This window comes from Scomber scombrus, chromosome 2 (assembly GCF_963691925.1).
Source record: "Scomber scombrus chromosome 2, fScoSco1.1, whole genome shotgun sequence".
NCBI classification, from domain to species: Eukaryota; Metazoa; Chordata; class Actinopteri; order Scombriformes; family Scombridae; genus Scomber; species Scomber scombrus.
Genome location: NC_084971.1, coordinates 16,531,401 through 16,544,616, shown reverse-complemented (window position 1 = coordinate 16,544,616; position 13,216 = coordinate 16,531,401). Strand labels below are relative to the sequence as shown.

At 38.8% G+C, this 13,216-nt stretch overlaps 1 protein-coding gene across 1 annotated transcript in view; it reads left to right on the top strand.

The window, feature by feature from the left end:
* The first annotated feature begins 293 nt into the window (after positions 1–293).
* Positions 294–13,216, top strand: part of mast1a (microtubule associated serine/threonine kinase 1a) — a 67,550-nt gene continuing 54,627 nt past the window's right edge. Inside the window, exons 1-2 of the mRNA XM_062427083.1 lie at positions 294–369; positions 11,356–11,387. Of these exons, the coding sequence (XP_062283067.1) occupies positions 331–369; positions 11,356–11,387 (71 nt within the window). The 5' untranslated portion in view covers positions 294–330. The remainder of the gene's footprint in view (positions 370–11,355; positions 11,388–13,216) is intronic.

Here is a 13,216-nt window from a genome sequence, read left to right as displayed (position 1 = left end):
AACATTAGACTCTGTTTTACGAGAGAGGATAACGCTTATATCTCAAAAAGGGAGCGCCGGTATTCTCCTTGTATGCTGTTATTTATCACAGTGGACATAATAGCGCAACTTGATCCTCAAAAAAATCAGCGGATATTTTTCTGATTTTTCGCTGTCAAACGATGTTAAAATCGGTCGGCAGACGAGACGGTTTGGTGGTAAATTAACGAGCCGTGCGGGGCTCGCTGAAAGCCACGCGAGAGTGGGTCGTCTTCTCGCCCCGTCACCTGGAAACCACCGGAGCCACGAGACCCTGGGACAGGTGTGCATAGGTGTGAAGAGGTGTGAAGCATGGATGATTCTGGGATCATCCGAAGACGGAGGCTGCAGGTGAGAACTGTTGGGGTTTTTTGCCTTATTTTTTCCATATTCAAATCAACCCGAATAGCTGCAATGCTCTCTAACAAACAGCACGCACAAGGTTACATTTCTTAATATATCAGAATAGGCGCAAAGGTTTTATTTATTTTTCCAGTTTCCCTGCTTTCTCATAAATTCACTGGAGATTTAGCTTGATATATGGTGGTTCTTTGTCTACATCGATACATAAAGTCAGGTGACAAATGAAAGGAAAAACATGAATAAATGAGTTGAGAAACATCATGAATGCAGATGCTTCCATACAGGTGCACTGCATGGTACAATTAAGCAATTGACATCTTATCATGCTCTGTGGCATGTATAGAAATGCTTAGTAGGCCCAGTTGATTCTGATTTTGTGTCAAGATGGCAAGAGGAAAAGATGTAAGTGACTTAGAAAGAGGGTTTATCCTTGGGGTACGGATGACAAGAGCTTCAGTCACAAAGACTGCTCAACTCACTCGTGTGTCAATAGGATCAGTGACTAAAGTGACTTCTGCATTTACATCTATGTCATAAGTGAATAGGGAAATTGTGGTGGTCAGTGCACATTTTTAACAGCGATGCTCATGCATTAGTGTGATATATAAAGAAAAATAGATGAGCAGCTTGTCCTCAAGTGACTGATAATGTCAATGCAGGACGTGATCAGACTGTGTCAGCAAGAGCAGTCGACAATTACATAGGGAGGGATATTATAGCAGGGTGGCAGTCCAAAAACCCCTCATTATAAAGATAAATGCACATTTGAGGGTTCAGTGGTTCAAAAACCATTGGCACTGGTCTACAGACATGATTGAAAAAGTGGTCTGGTCAGATGAGTCATCCTTCATCGTATTTTTGACAACACTAAGAGAAGGATACAAGCATGAATGTTTGACCCAGACAGTGAGGGCATCTGGTAGCTCTGTTAGGCTGTGTGTTTGAATGGATTTGCTGGCATTGTTTGGGTCAACGTGTCCCCTTAGACTGAAGTGTCTCTGCAAATCAATACAAAGTTGTTATGGGTGATCACCTTTGTCCTATGATGAACCATATTGTGATGGGAGTGGTCTCTTCTAGGTTGACAATGCCCCATACGAGGAATCACTGAATGGTTTGATGAGTATGAAAATGATGTGAATCATATGCTATGGCCTTCACAGGCACCAAAACTTGAAAAAAATGAACACCTATGGGAGATTTTGGACCGACGTGTTAGACAGCGCTCTACATCAGCATCATCAAAGCACCAAATGAGGGAATATCTTTTAGAAGAATGATGTTCATCCCTCCAGTAGAGTTCACAAATTGTAGAATCAGTGTCAAGGAGCATTGAAGCTGTTCTGGTGACACGTGGTGGCCCAACACCTTATTCAAACATACTTTGGTTTTTCCATTAATTTGTCACCCGTCTGTATAAGGCATGTAAAGAGATATAGCCAGTGTTATCAGATTGGATTTTTAATTAGACTTACACGCAGTCCTTTAAACAAAGTCTATCTCTGCTTTTAAACAGATCTTCAACCGAGGAAGGAAGTCTATGTGGGAGTTTATGCAAAGTTGGATGAAAAGTCACAAAACCATAAATAAAATGTATGTCACAGTTTTAGACCTAAACAAAAGACAAAGCAGTAGCGTTTCAACTAGCAGTAGGCGGTATGGAAAATCCTGCATCACTGCCATATGTAGTTTTGTCTTCTAACATAAAAATGTATCATACATTTTAATGCAGTACATATTCTGTAACATTGAGTGAGAAACCGGATACAGGATGCAGACTACAAACGAGTAATAAATTAAATCTTGCCATAAAAGAGATCAGCTCATTGAATGCAACATTTGAGTTGCCCATAGATAGCCAAGAAAACTAACAGTGTATGAATTATGTTGCAAAATCTGTGACAGCAGAGTCTTCTTCATAACATATTGTCCCAATAAAGTCTAGGAGTAACTTTTACGAAAGGCAGAAACAACAAGCATAGTGGGTGACTACTTTAGATCATTTTAGATTAACAATAATTTTAGATTTACAAAAATGTGCCTGCAAATCAGTAACAACAAGCCATGTGTCAAGCCTGGAGTACTGAAAGGAGACTGAGTAGGTGGAGTAAATTATTCTATTGCATTTGCATGAAGTAGGGTGCTCACTTAGCCCATATCTTGTACATTAAGACAGACGTGGGACTGCAGCGTTAAAAGCTTCTTTCCTGTGTGTGGTTGGCGCGTGCATGAAATTATTCAAATATAACAGGCAGAGCTAAGTATGCAGGGCCATTGTCTGCCAGTTCCTCTCTGCTTCCCTGTGTATTAATTTACAATAAAAGTTCCCCGCTGCACATTGTGCCAAGACATTGTGCTGTAGATGATTGTTTATCATTTATATTATTATTATTATTATATTTATTCATCAATATAGACAAGCAAAGTTTGAAGTACAAATGTACAAATGCTGTTTAGCTGGTAGAACATGGCAATAACTTTGCCAGGCTGCGAGTCTCCACTCCTACAGGTGCTACACTCTGTTGTACAGCCTGGTGGATTAAAGCAGACACAAAATTAAAAATGTCATGATAAATACCTGTCTTTGATGGAGTTAGTGCGGGTGCCATTTCATTCTCAGGAAGTCAAGACTATCTGCTACGACAACTACCACCGCCTCCACTTCTGCTATTATTATTGAACTGTATGCTGAAGATTTATCCTAATCTGTATCTCAGTGGCATTTAAGACTGAGGCGTTTGATAATTGTTGCCTCTCTATAGCTGTTGGGAGAGCTACAGTAGATTGTCCAGGTAGTAATATGACATTTATGTGTGATTAGAAGGCTGTGTTTGTGTCATTCACACATATAAGTACAATACAATACGTGTGTGTGTGTGTGTGTGTGTGTGTGTGTGTGTGTATGTGTATATATATATATATATATTTGTCCTTGTTTTTTTACTGATAGATTTATATTTATTTTATATAAAAACAACAGTTAAACATGCCTATCACAAGTTCTAAAAGCCTTAAGTGACATCTTTAGATCTCTGATTTTGTCCAATCCATAATCATAACCGGAAGATTTTCTGTTTAAAATAATGTATAAAGCAGTAAATCAGAGAATAATTGCCACAATTGTTTGCTTTTTAGTCTGTAAAAAGCTTCTTTGGAGAGGTCATGTTGTGTTTTTACACTTTCACATCAGGGTTTCAGATCGCATATGTAGGTATTTTCCAAAAGGGTTGTTTAGCAGATGTACAGTCACTTTGCTGAGCTCAGTAGTTCTCATGATTGAAATGTTTCCTCAGAACTTAATTGTAGCTGAGTTACAGATATGGATATCGACCTTCTCTATGTAAATGGAGGGCAGGGAGACAATTTGATGTGAGCATAAAGTTTGAATGTAATGCACAGACAGAGATACACTTAGACAGGAACACACACACACACACACACACCTCACACAAACACACACACACACACACACACACACACTTAAATCTACTGTATGTGCTTGAGTGTGTTTCTTTCTCACATACACACACTCTTTGAGCCAAGCCTTGATGTTGAAAATATACAAACACATAAGATAGTCATTAGTGAGTCAAGCTACTCCTTTCATTTTAGTCAGATACTGAGTGCAATGTGTGTTTGTGTGTGTGTGTGTGTGTGTGTGTGTGTGTGTGTGTCACCATCAGTTTATTTGATTGTACTGTGGTTAGCGTGGGAGTGTGTTTGTGTGTTTCTCTCTCACTCTGTGTGTTTGCATCACATTTATGCCTATATGTACATACTTAATCGACTGTCAGCCCCTGCCCCTACTCTCCATTTCCATTCAAGTGGTCAGTACCCATATCTGAGACGGAGGAGGTCTAAATGTTGAGGATGTGGCGCAGTTGTCAGGCCCATTAGCAGGACTAATGGTGGCCTAACAGCCCTGTGTGCCCTCAGGGAGGAAGACCAACCACCAGCAGGAGGATGGGCTAGAAGGGCTGGGAGCCAGAGGAAGGAGGGGGCACCATAGAGTCAAGGCAGGCAACAGCTGTGGGCTACAGTAGACCCCATTTAAGTGGCTATTACAATGTCTGGATCCCTTTACTGCCTGGATCCACTTTCACATAAGAGAGACAGTGGAGGAAGGGAGGATTGTGTGTGTCTATACATGTGTAGCATATGTTTGCAGGGGGTATCTTTATTGTCATGTTTGATGGTGAACAGTGAAGCACATTATGACTAAAACTAAGGTGGAGTTGGGTTTCATTGAGTATCATTCATATTCTTTAATATTGAAACCAATAGGCCTTCTTCACTAAAGAAGTTAACATGTGACAGTAGGTAAGCACAGGTCTAAATGATAACACAGAGGACGGCTGGATTTTATGTACTGTAGCTGCATCAGTTTCAGGGTCCTGCTGTTGAACATGCCACTTCAAGGGACCGCAATACTCTGTCAGAACAGCTTGTCGAAAAGTCAAATAGCTTTTGAGCCTCTCCCACATACACCTAATCTGATTTGAGTGTGCTGTGTGTACAGCTGTGTTATTCTGCACAACTTTCAAAAACAGACAATCTGACATTCACACCCACTTCACGCCATGATTGTACAGTTGCGTAGGGAAGAAAAAGGAGGCAGGGGTTGAACTCCCCTCTCTAGCTCTCTTTTTCATTATTTCACAACTACTTCTGTCACTTTTAATAAAATGACAACTATACACAACTGAGTACGATACTATGACTGCCGTCCCGGAGAGCCTGTCTGAAAATGTGCGCCATTATCCCCATTTTTAAATGGTATCACGTCTCTCCATCATGGTGACCGACTGTTCACTCTGCCTTCTAGTGTACCCATTTGGAACAACAGTAAACACTTTTTGTTTTGTCATAAACTAATTCTGATTAAGTATAACCCGACTGTCACTGTCATGTCTTAGGATTACTAGTGACACATGTCTGCAAATAACACTGCAAACATGAGTATAAGCATGTTTTTTATATTAAAAGACAAAAACCCTCAAACTCAATAAATGCATCAGTGTATGATATTGTTATCACACAAATGGCTGTGCAGAAATGAAGGCTAATTGAAATTTTGGTATAAAATGATGATTTTAAGACTATAAACAAAAAAGATTGGATAAAGTTTTAGATTCTTGGTGCCATGAACACAAACTGGTCAAAACATGTACAATTCAAGGTTTAGCTAGAATGTAAACATCTTTTTCTTCTTTTAGTCTGTTAGTGGACTTATTGGTGGTGGTTACTTCCACCTACTGCACTGGAATGCGGAGCACCAGATTATGTAAACATATCACATAAAATGTTAAATGTGTATGTGTGCCCTCTGACATTTACATGCACATAGATTGAAGTCTGTAGTATCCTGATCGATCCATCCCACTGCTGTTCTTTCTTTCTATCTCTCTCTATTTGTTTCTTCTCATCAGTATCTCTTACCTGCTGTGTCACCCACTTCTGATGTTTTTGTCCGTGCTTTCAAACGTTTCTTGTCACTCTTTCTTTTTACGCAGATGGCTTGACATGCCACATCGAGAGCATGGCATTTGGTGCCGGAGTTTTCATTGTCATTACACTAGAAATGTTATCAGATCTTATACTGTTTTTGTTTTGTCTAGCTTTTTAGAGATTATATCAGAGTGTTTTTGGCCTTTTTGACAGTTGACAGTGGAAACAGACATGAAACACTGGGAGAGGTGGTGTGACATGCAACAAAGGTCTCCTGGCTTCAGGTTTTGAGATTAATATGGTCATGTGCAGCAACACAGATGTGCATAGCTCTTATTTATTAATGACAGTCAACAGTTAATTTCAACACAGCTAAAACATTTGAATAAGATAATGGACTTTGCAGAACATATAACAACTTGATTAACCACATTGATTGTTAACACTTTGATTTGTGGCACCATTCAGCCTGTTTCATTTGGCTATAACTGTATTCTCTGCTGTTGGAGAGAGCATGTGTCTCATTGAGATGAGTCGTTTTCATATCAACTAAGTGAAGTTTATCATGCCATCCTGGGCAGTTGTAGGTGTGTGGAGCATACTTACGCTTAACCCATATGCTCATACACTCACACACACAAACAAACACAAGTCATACTTGCGTGTCTCATCCATCTCAGTTGTAGGAGTATGGAGTATGCCGCTCTCACACACACACATACACACTCACACACAGCATCATTTGTCCAATATTTTGTTCTGGGCAGTGTGCCAATTTCCAATATGCTAAGCACAAGGGATAAGAGTGTGATCACTCCAGAAGAACCAGCACAGTTTGCCAATTCCTGTCACTCACTGCCATGCCCACTGCTTTGTTCTGCCTCATCACGTCCCTCTGATGTCAGTATTATTTAGAAAGGGTAGGTTTTGTACTGAGAGAGCAAAGTGTACATCAAAGCGTAAGATCTGGGCCAGAATATATTTGAGAATAGCTTCAAATATTTGAACTATTTTAACTGGGCTTGAATTGTCATGCCAGACACCTATAAAGCACAATAGCTTGATCCAATTTAAGCACAATCCCCCAATCACACAACAATTTCCAAAGTAAGAAAAAAATTGCACTTTTTAAAGTTGGAAGAAAGTAATGAAGGTTATGGTTGTGCTTGGTATTCGTTTCTTTGCTTTCCAGTTGGCCTTCACTTTGTCCTTGGGTAAATATAAACCATGAAAAAAATACACATGTGACATCCTTTCTTCACTTGTCAAGTGGAAAAAGTTGTCTAATGTTTGAGTCTGTGTTGAACAGTACTGTTGCAGCTAAGCGAAGCAGCTGAGGAGCATGTGAATAATTTGTAGTGGTAGCTTGGAGGTTGTACATAATGGATTACTTTTGCCAAGGAGGTGTTTGCTTGTATGACGTGATTGTGAGTCTGTCTATAGTACAGTGTGTCTGCAAAACCAAATAATTTATACATGTTTGAGGTGACAATTATTAGGGGTGGGGGAAAAAAATCGATTCACTTTAATACATACTGTATAGGATCTGTCAGTTGCTGTTTGTAAAACACAAAATTCAAAATTGGGCCCTCTTCCCTGCTTCAGCGATACCAGAAATACACGCTTTATCCTGTGTACTGTGGCCTCTCTGCTCTCTCTCTGTGTGGGTGTGGATGTGTGTGTGTGTGTGTGTGTGTGTTTGTGTGTGTAGCTCAGCCCCGCCCTCGGTCAAACAGACAGAGAGCAGAGGAGAAAGAAGAAGAAGCAAACATCTAATTTTCTCCCTACGAGCTCTCATCAGCTGCTCAAAGCAGACAGTGTGTGTGTGGTTTGTGTTCGGCGGGATTATTATGTTGCTATAATATAAATTTTCAGCAGTAGCATTCACTATTTCATTATTTAACTTTATATATACTTTATATATACAGTACTTTATTTAACTCTATCATAACAGTACTTTATTTAACTTTAGTAATTTAACTTTATTAAAGCAGTACTTGTTTAACTTTATTGTGGCATTACTTTATTTAACTTCAGTATAATAGTATTTAAATTTTATTATAACAGTAGTTTATTTAAATGCTTGAGCTATTGATTATAGCTTCATTTTTAGCTATACAATTCTAAGATGAGATGGATCAATCTGAATGAAGTGAATTTGTTGAATGAGTTGAAACAAAGAAAAAATAAATGTTTGGATGTTTTCCAGTGCAGCAGCTAATGGTCATTTTCATTCATTTATGTAAGATTTCCTTTGAATGAATAGATCAGTCTGTCAGTTTATAAAACTGTTAAAATGCTCATCATGAGTTCTTCATGTTTAGTCTGTGACCCAAAGATATTAAACTAACAATGATATAACACAGAGAAAATCAGCAAATCCTCACATTTGAAACCAGTTAGAACCAGCAAATATTTGGCAGTAATACTTCATATTTAAATATTAATTAGTTGTGTGATGAAAAAGCCAACTGTAAATTTGCATGTTTTTAACTGCACTCTTGTACTTCGATCTGCCCCTTCATATTGTGCAAATCTGTGTAGGTATAATGCTGATATCTGTGTATTCACATGTTTTCTATCACTCATGCAGGCTTTATTTTCTTCTCCTATAGACAAGGCAAGGCAAGGCAGCTTTATTTATATAGCGCATTTCACACAAAACAAACATTTAACAGTAAGAATTGGAACCAAAAAACATAAAAAACTATATCTGTACATTTACAATGTGATACTTTAAGGCCCACATTACAAGGAAAGTGGATGTTACTGAGAACTTTCACAGGTTGTCATGGTCACTTGAAATGAGGCAAATAAGCAACATGGCAACCAGACACACAGTAGCTGTCTATTGGCCAGAGAGTGAGAGGGAGCAGGTGTTTGGGGTTTATTCCATTAGCCACCCCTATCACCCCATATCCATCCACAATCACAAACACACACACACACACACACACACACACACACACACACACACACACACACACACACACACACACGCGCACGCACACACGTGCGCGCGCACACACACACACACACACACACACGTACATAAGACTCCTGCAGGGCCCTCTCTGACTCACCCTGGCCGAGCTCACTTCCTCTTGATGATGCAACTCATTAGCCGTCCCAGAAAAAGCTTACTATGATGGGTGATGTCATTCCCATTGAGAAAAAAAAGTGATCACTCTCCTCTGAAATGAGAAGCGACTATCATGTAGGTTTATTTAATTAAATCCATATTAAAGGAATAGCTTGACATTTTGGGAAATGGCACTGATTCACCTTCTTGTCAAGAATTAGATGAGATGATTGATATCACTCTCATGTCTGTAGAGTAAATATGAAGCTACAGCCAGCAGAGAATCAGCTTAGCTTAGCATAGAAGTAAATAATACGGCAACCAGCTTCTCTAAAGCTCACTAATTAACATGCTGTGTCTTGCTTGTTTAATCAGTACACAAGCAAAGTTTGTGGTTTTAGGTGCAGACATGTGTTTTGACTGTGTGAGGTCACCAGGCAACCAGTGGAGATGAAGCACAGAGGTGCTGGGTGGGCAGAACAACTGTTATTCACCAAGAAAATGTTACAGCAAGCAACTGTTTAAAATCACAAATTGTATTTTTTATGGTTTATTTCTGTACAGATTAAACAAACAAAATAGGCAGGTTTTTGAACTTTAATAGCCAGACCAGCTGTTTCCCCCTTGCTTCTAGTCTTTATGCTAAGCAAATTGGCTGCTGGCTTGAGCTCTATACATAACACACACAGACATGAGAGTGATCTCAATCTTCTCATGTGACTCTCATAGAGAAAGTGAATATTTCCCAACACGAGTCTGTGCAGGGTGGCATTTGCCAAGTTGCACTTTTGTTCAATCCCCAGGGATAAAGATGATCATTTCTTCAACACGTCTTTGGCAAGCTATAGGTTAGCAAAGTCTGATTTATTACAGTGCTTCTCTGCAGCCCAGTAGGGTTCTCGCCACTTGGTTGCCTCCCTGTAGTTTTATATTAAGTGAAAGTATTAATGTCTCACAGTGCTGAAACTAAATTGGGTGAGTTTGGGTAGCATGCTTGTTTTGAGATTGTTTGGAGACGAGAGCTCCAGCTGTCAAGCCATGTTTCATCAGTTCGGCTTTGTTTGGGTTTTGTTATGCTTGTTTGCTTATTCAAAGACAAAGAGATAGACTGAGAGAGACAGGCAGCGAAAAGTTTCAGGACTGCACACTATCACAAAAAACAATTATAGTCTCTTATTTTTCCACTTACTTTTCTCTTTCGTTCAAGTTTGATTTGAACTTCTGACCCTGACATGGTTAGTCACATTTCACAGACAAGTCTGTGTGTCATTAAGATGTCCCTTAGTGATAAAAACAAATGACAATATCTGTACAGTGGAGCCATTGGGACTGTAGAGAATTGCTTGATAAGCAGCCCAGGACAGGCTGACAATAGAAATTGACGGTAACCCGATCTTACGTACGCCTGGTGTTAAATTGAATCAAATTTGGAATAGATGGGCAACAAGCCCCATGAAGATCCATCCCAGTAGATCCTAATCACATCAAAGTCCTTGCTGTTGTGTCCCAATGTCATAAATATAGCAGCAACACTTTTTAAATTGACTTTGGCTCCACTCAACCTGGTGGTTCCTGAAGCTCTGAGGTCTCAGTTTTCATGCTGCATCCCACTTACCACATTGCTTACCAAGATGTTGCTTCCTGGATTTCTCGCTGTGTGTGCGTAATCAAACTTAGGTCTGACAGCCTAGAATAACATATTTACTGTAGGAAGCCAGTATCAAAAATGTGTAATTTAGGCTGTATAGGCAGTTGCAGTGACTGTAAAAAAAAAAATGTATTACTTTGTCGGAGGACTGTTAAATAATTTCTGTTGTAGTGCTGGTCTTTTGTTTTGTTTGCGTACTGTTGCATCAGGCATTGAAAAATAATGTTTTACCTCTGAAATAGATTTCCTCTGCAATAACTCAGGAAACACATTAGTGCTGCATACAAGCATATGCCACGATTGAATCAGTTTACTGTAAGGCTTGACCTTGAATTAATTAGTATTATACACATTCTGTCTCTACACAAAGTAATAACAAAGTGCTTCACATTGAGACACAAAAAGTTAAATAATAAAACAGAAAACACATTCAGGAGAAAGTAGTTGATAACAAAATAAGTAATTATGCAGGTTCTTCGTAAAATTCCCTCTTCTTCATTTAGTTAGAAAAAATATAGACAGTAATTATGTGAAAATAATTAGTTTTATCTGTTTCATTATTTAACTGAACTGCAGCTGCAGTTTACAGAACCTGATACTAAAAGAATACAGGAATTCTTACTCTACTTCATAATTTATTAGCACACCTACAGTATAAATCCTGTCCATACTGTCTCTGTTCATTTACAGAAGGTTTTCTACAGTAGCAGAGTGTATGATGTGTAATACTAAACGATCTAATCTATCTATTCTTTGTTTCTTGTTTTTCTCTCTCTTGCTTTCACTTTCTCCCCAGAAGGATCTACCTCTGCCCCGAAAAAGTAGCAGGTAAGTTCACATTTATGCATCTTTGTTTGTTGCTTTCACGTGTGTGTGTGTGTGTGTGTGTGTGTGTGCGTGTGTGTGTGTGTGTGTGTGTGTGTGTGTGTGTGTGCGTGTGTGTGCGACTTTCTCAGAGATATTTACAGGTGAGTGTGTTTGCTGTTTTGCTCTTGTGGCTGTGTGCGATATAACTACCGTATACTGCCTATGACATTTATGAAAAGTGTATTCCAGAAAAGAAAAGTCAAATTCTCTGAAAAAGAGACAATATTATGACATTTTTATAGACATGAAATTTGTGTGTGCTATAACTAAGTACACCAAAATTAAATCTGCAAGTTACCCTACAGTTTTTCTACATTGCACAGCTGCCTGACTGTTTTGTGACTTGAAAGACATAAGCAGACCAGGAGGAACAAAATTGTGAGGAACTGGAATCATTGCAGCTTTGTTAAGTGGAGGCATAGTCAAGTAATGGTATTTTTCAGTGGGAGCCTTGTCTTCAGTCCGCAGCATGTGTCAGCCTTGTGTGAGCCCTTTCACTCTAAGAGCTCCTCTGTCGGGCCAATCTGTTGCACCAGTGAGCTGTGCAATGAACGTTCAGCAGCAGGAGTGCCGCGCTGTGACCTCAATGCCCTGCATGGTTCTGTAAAGGCGAAGGGGGGTCAAGGAAGGAGAACAGAGCACTACATGATGTGACAATGTTAAGCCATCAAATGGTTGGTGCAGATTGTCAACAACTGTGTGTTTTATGTTGTTTTATACTTTATTAGGGCATAAGACATCGGAAAGCGACAAGAACACTGGGCCACTAGGGTGACCTGACATGTAGTTAATGAGTCTTTGTGTTCATTATTAGAGACAGATAAAAAATGTCTCTTTTGTCTCAGACATTTCCAACATTAATAGAGTTTGTTGATGATATACATCATTGTTAGGCCTTAAAGCATCTACAAATGTCTTTCTATTAAACAATTTAATTTTAACAGTATAGATCACGATGTCTTGCTGTATGTCTTGATAAAGAGTGTTAAAGATTAGATCGAACTTGATCTGCAGGAGGGAAATTTAGCATTACAGTAGCACAAGAAACATACCAGACACATGTGGATAAGTAGTAATAGGAGGAAGTACACATAGCAAATATTTTAAGTTATAAAGTTACAAACAGAACATTACTCTGGACCAGCGGTTCCCAAAGTAAAGGCTTTGAGAATGGGCTATGTGTGCTACAAAAAGATTGAATGTCATTCTACATTTATTTTGCATTTTTAATATAATTTCACTCCATTAAGTTGAGGAGACATTTACATTAATTGTCTTTTATGTTTTCAAACTGATTACAACTGAAGAAATATTAAAATCACTGTATTAAAAATTATTAATATACAATAACACCTCAGCTTATGATAAATCACAGTTGCTGGTTGTCATAGTAACTGAACAAGCTTTGTGGCGTGTGGGTATTTCAGGATCTCAGCAGTCAGGAGGGTTTCACACAACATTTCTTATGAAGGGGTGCAGCGGTCTAAAAACCTTTGAGAACCACATCTCCACGTCCTTGTGCATAAATTGAATGAATCATCACTTAATCTGTTGATTATCATTATTATTATTATTATTATTATTTATTCGATTGAGTAATGGACTAATTGTTTGATCCCTTATAAGACAATAATTATTACCAGTTGTTTGAAAGTGTTATTTTAAAGAGGAAACAAAGACTCACTCTCACTCTTCATCCCAGCTCACATGATGCTCTTGACTGAAACGATTAATAGAAATTCCTTCAAAAAGCTAAAGGATAAAGCTAGATATTAACATTCTACGGCAGC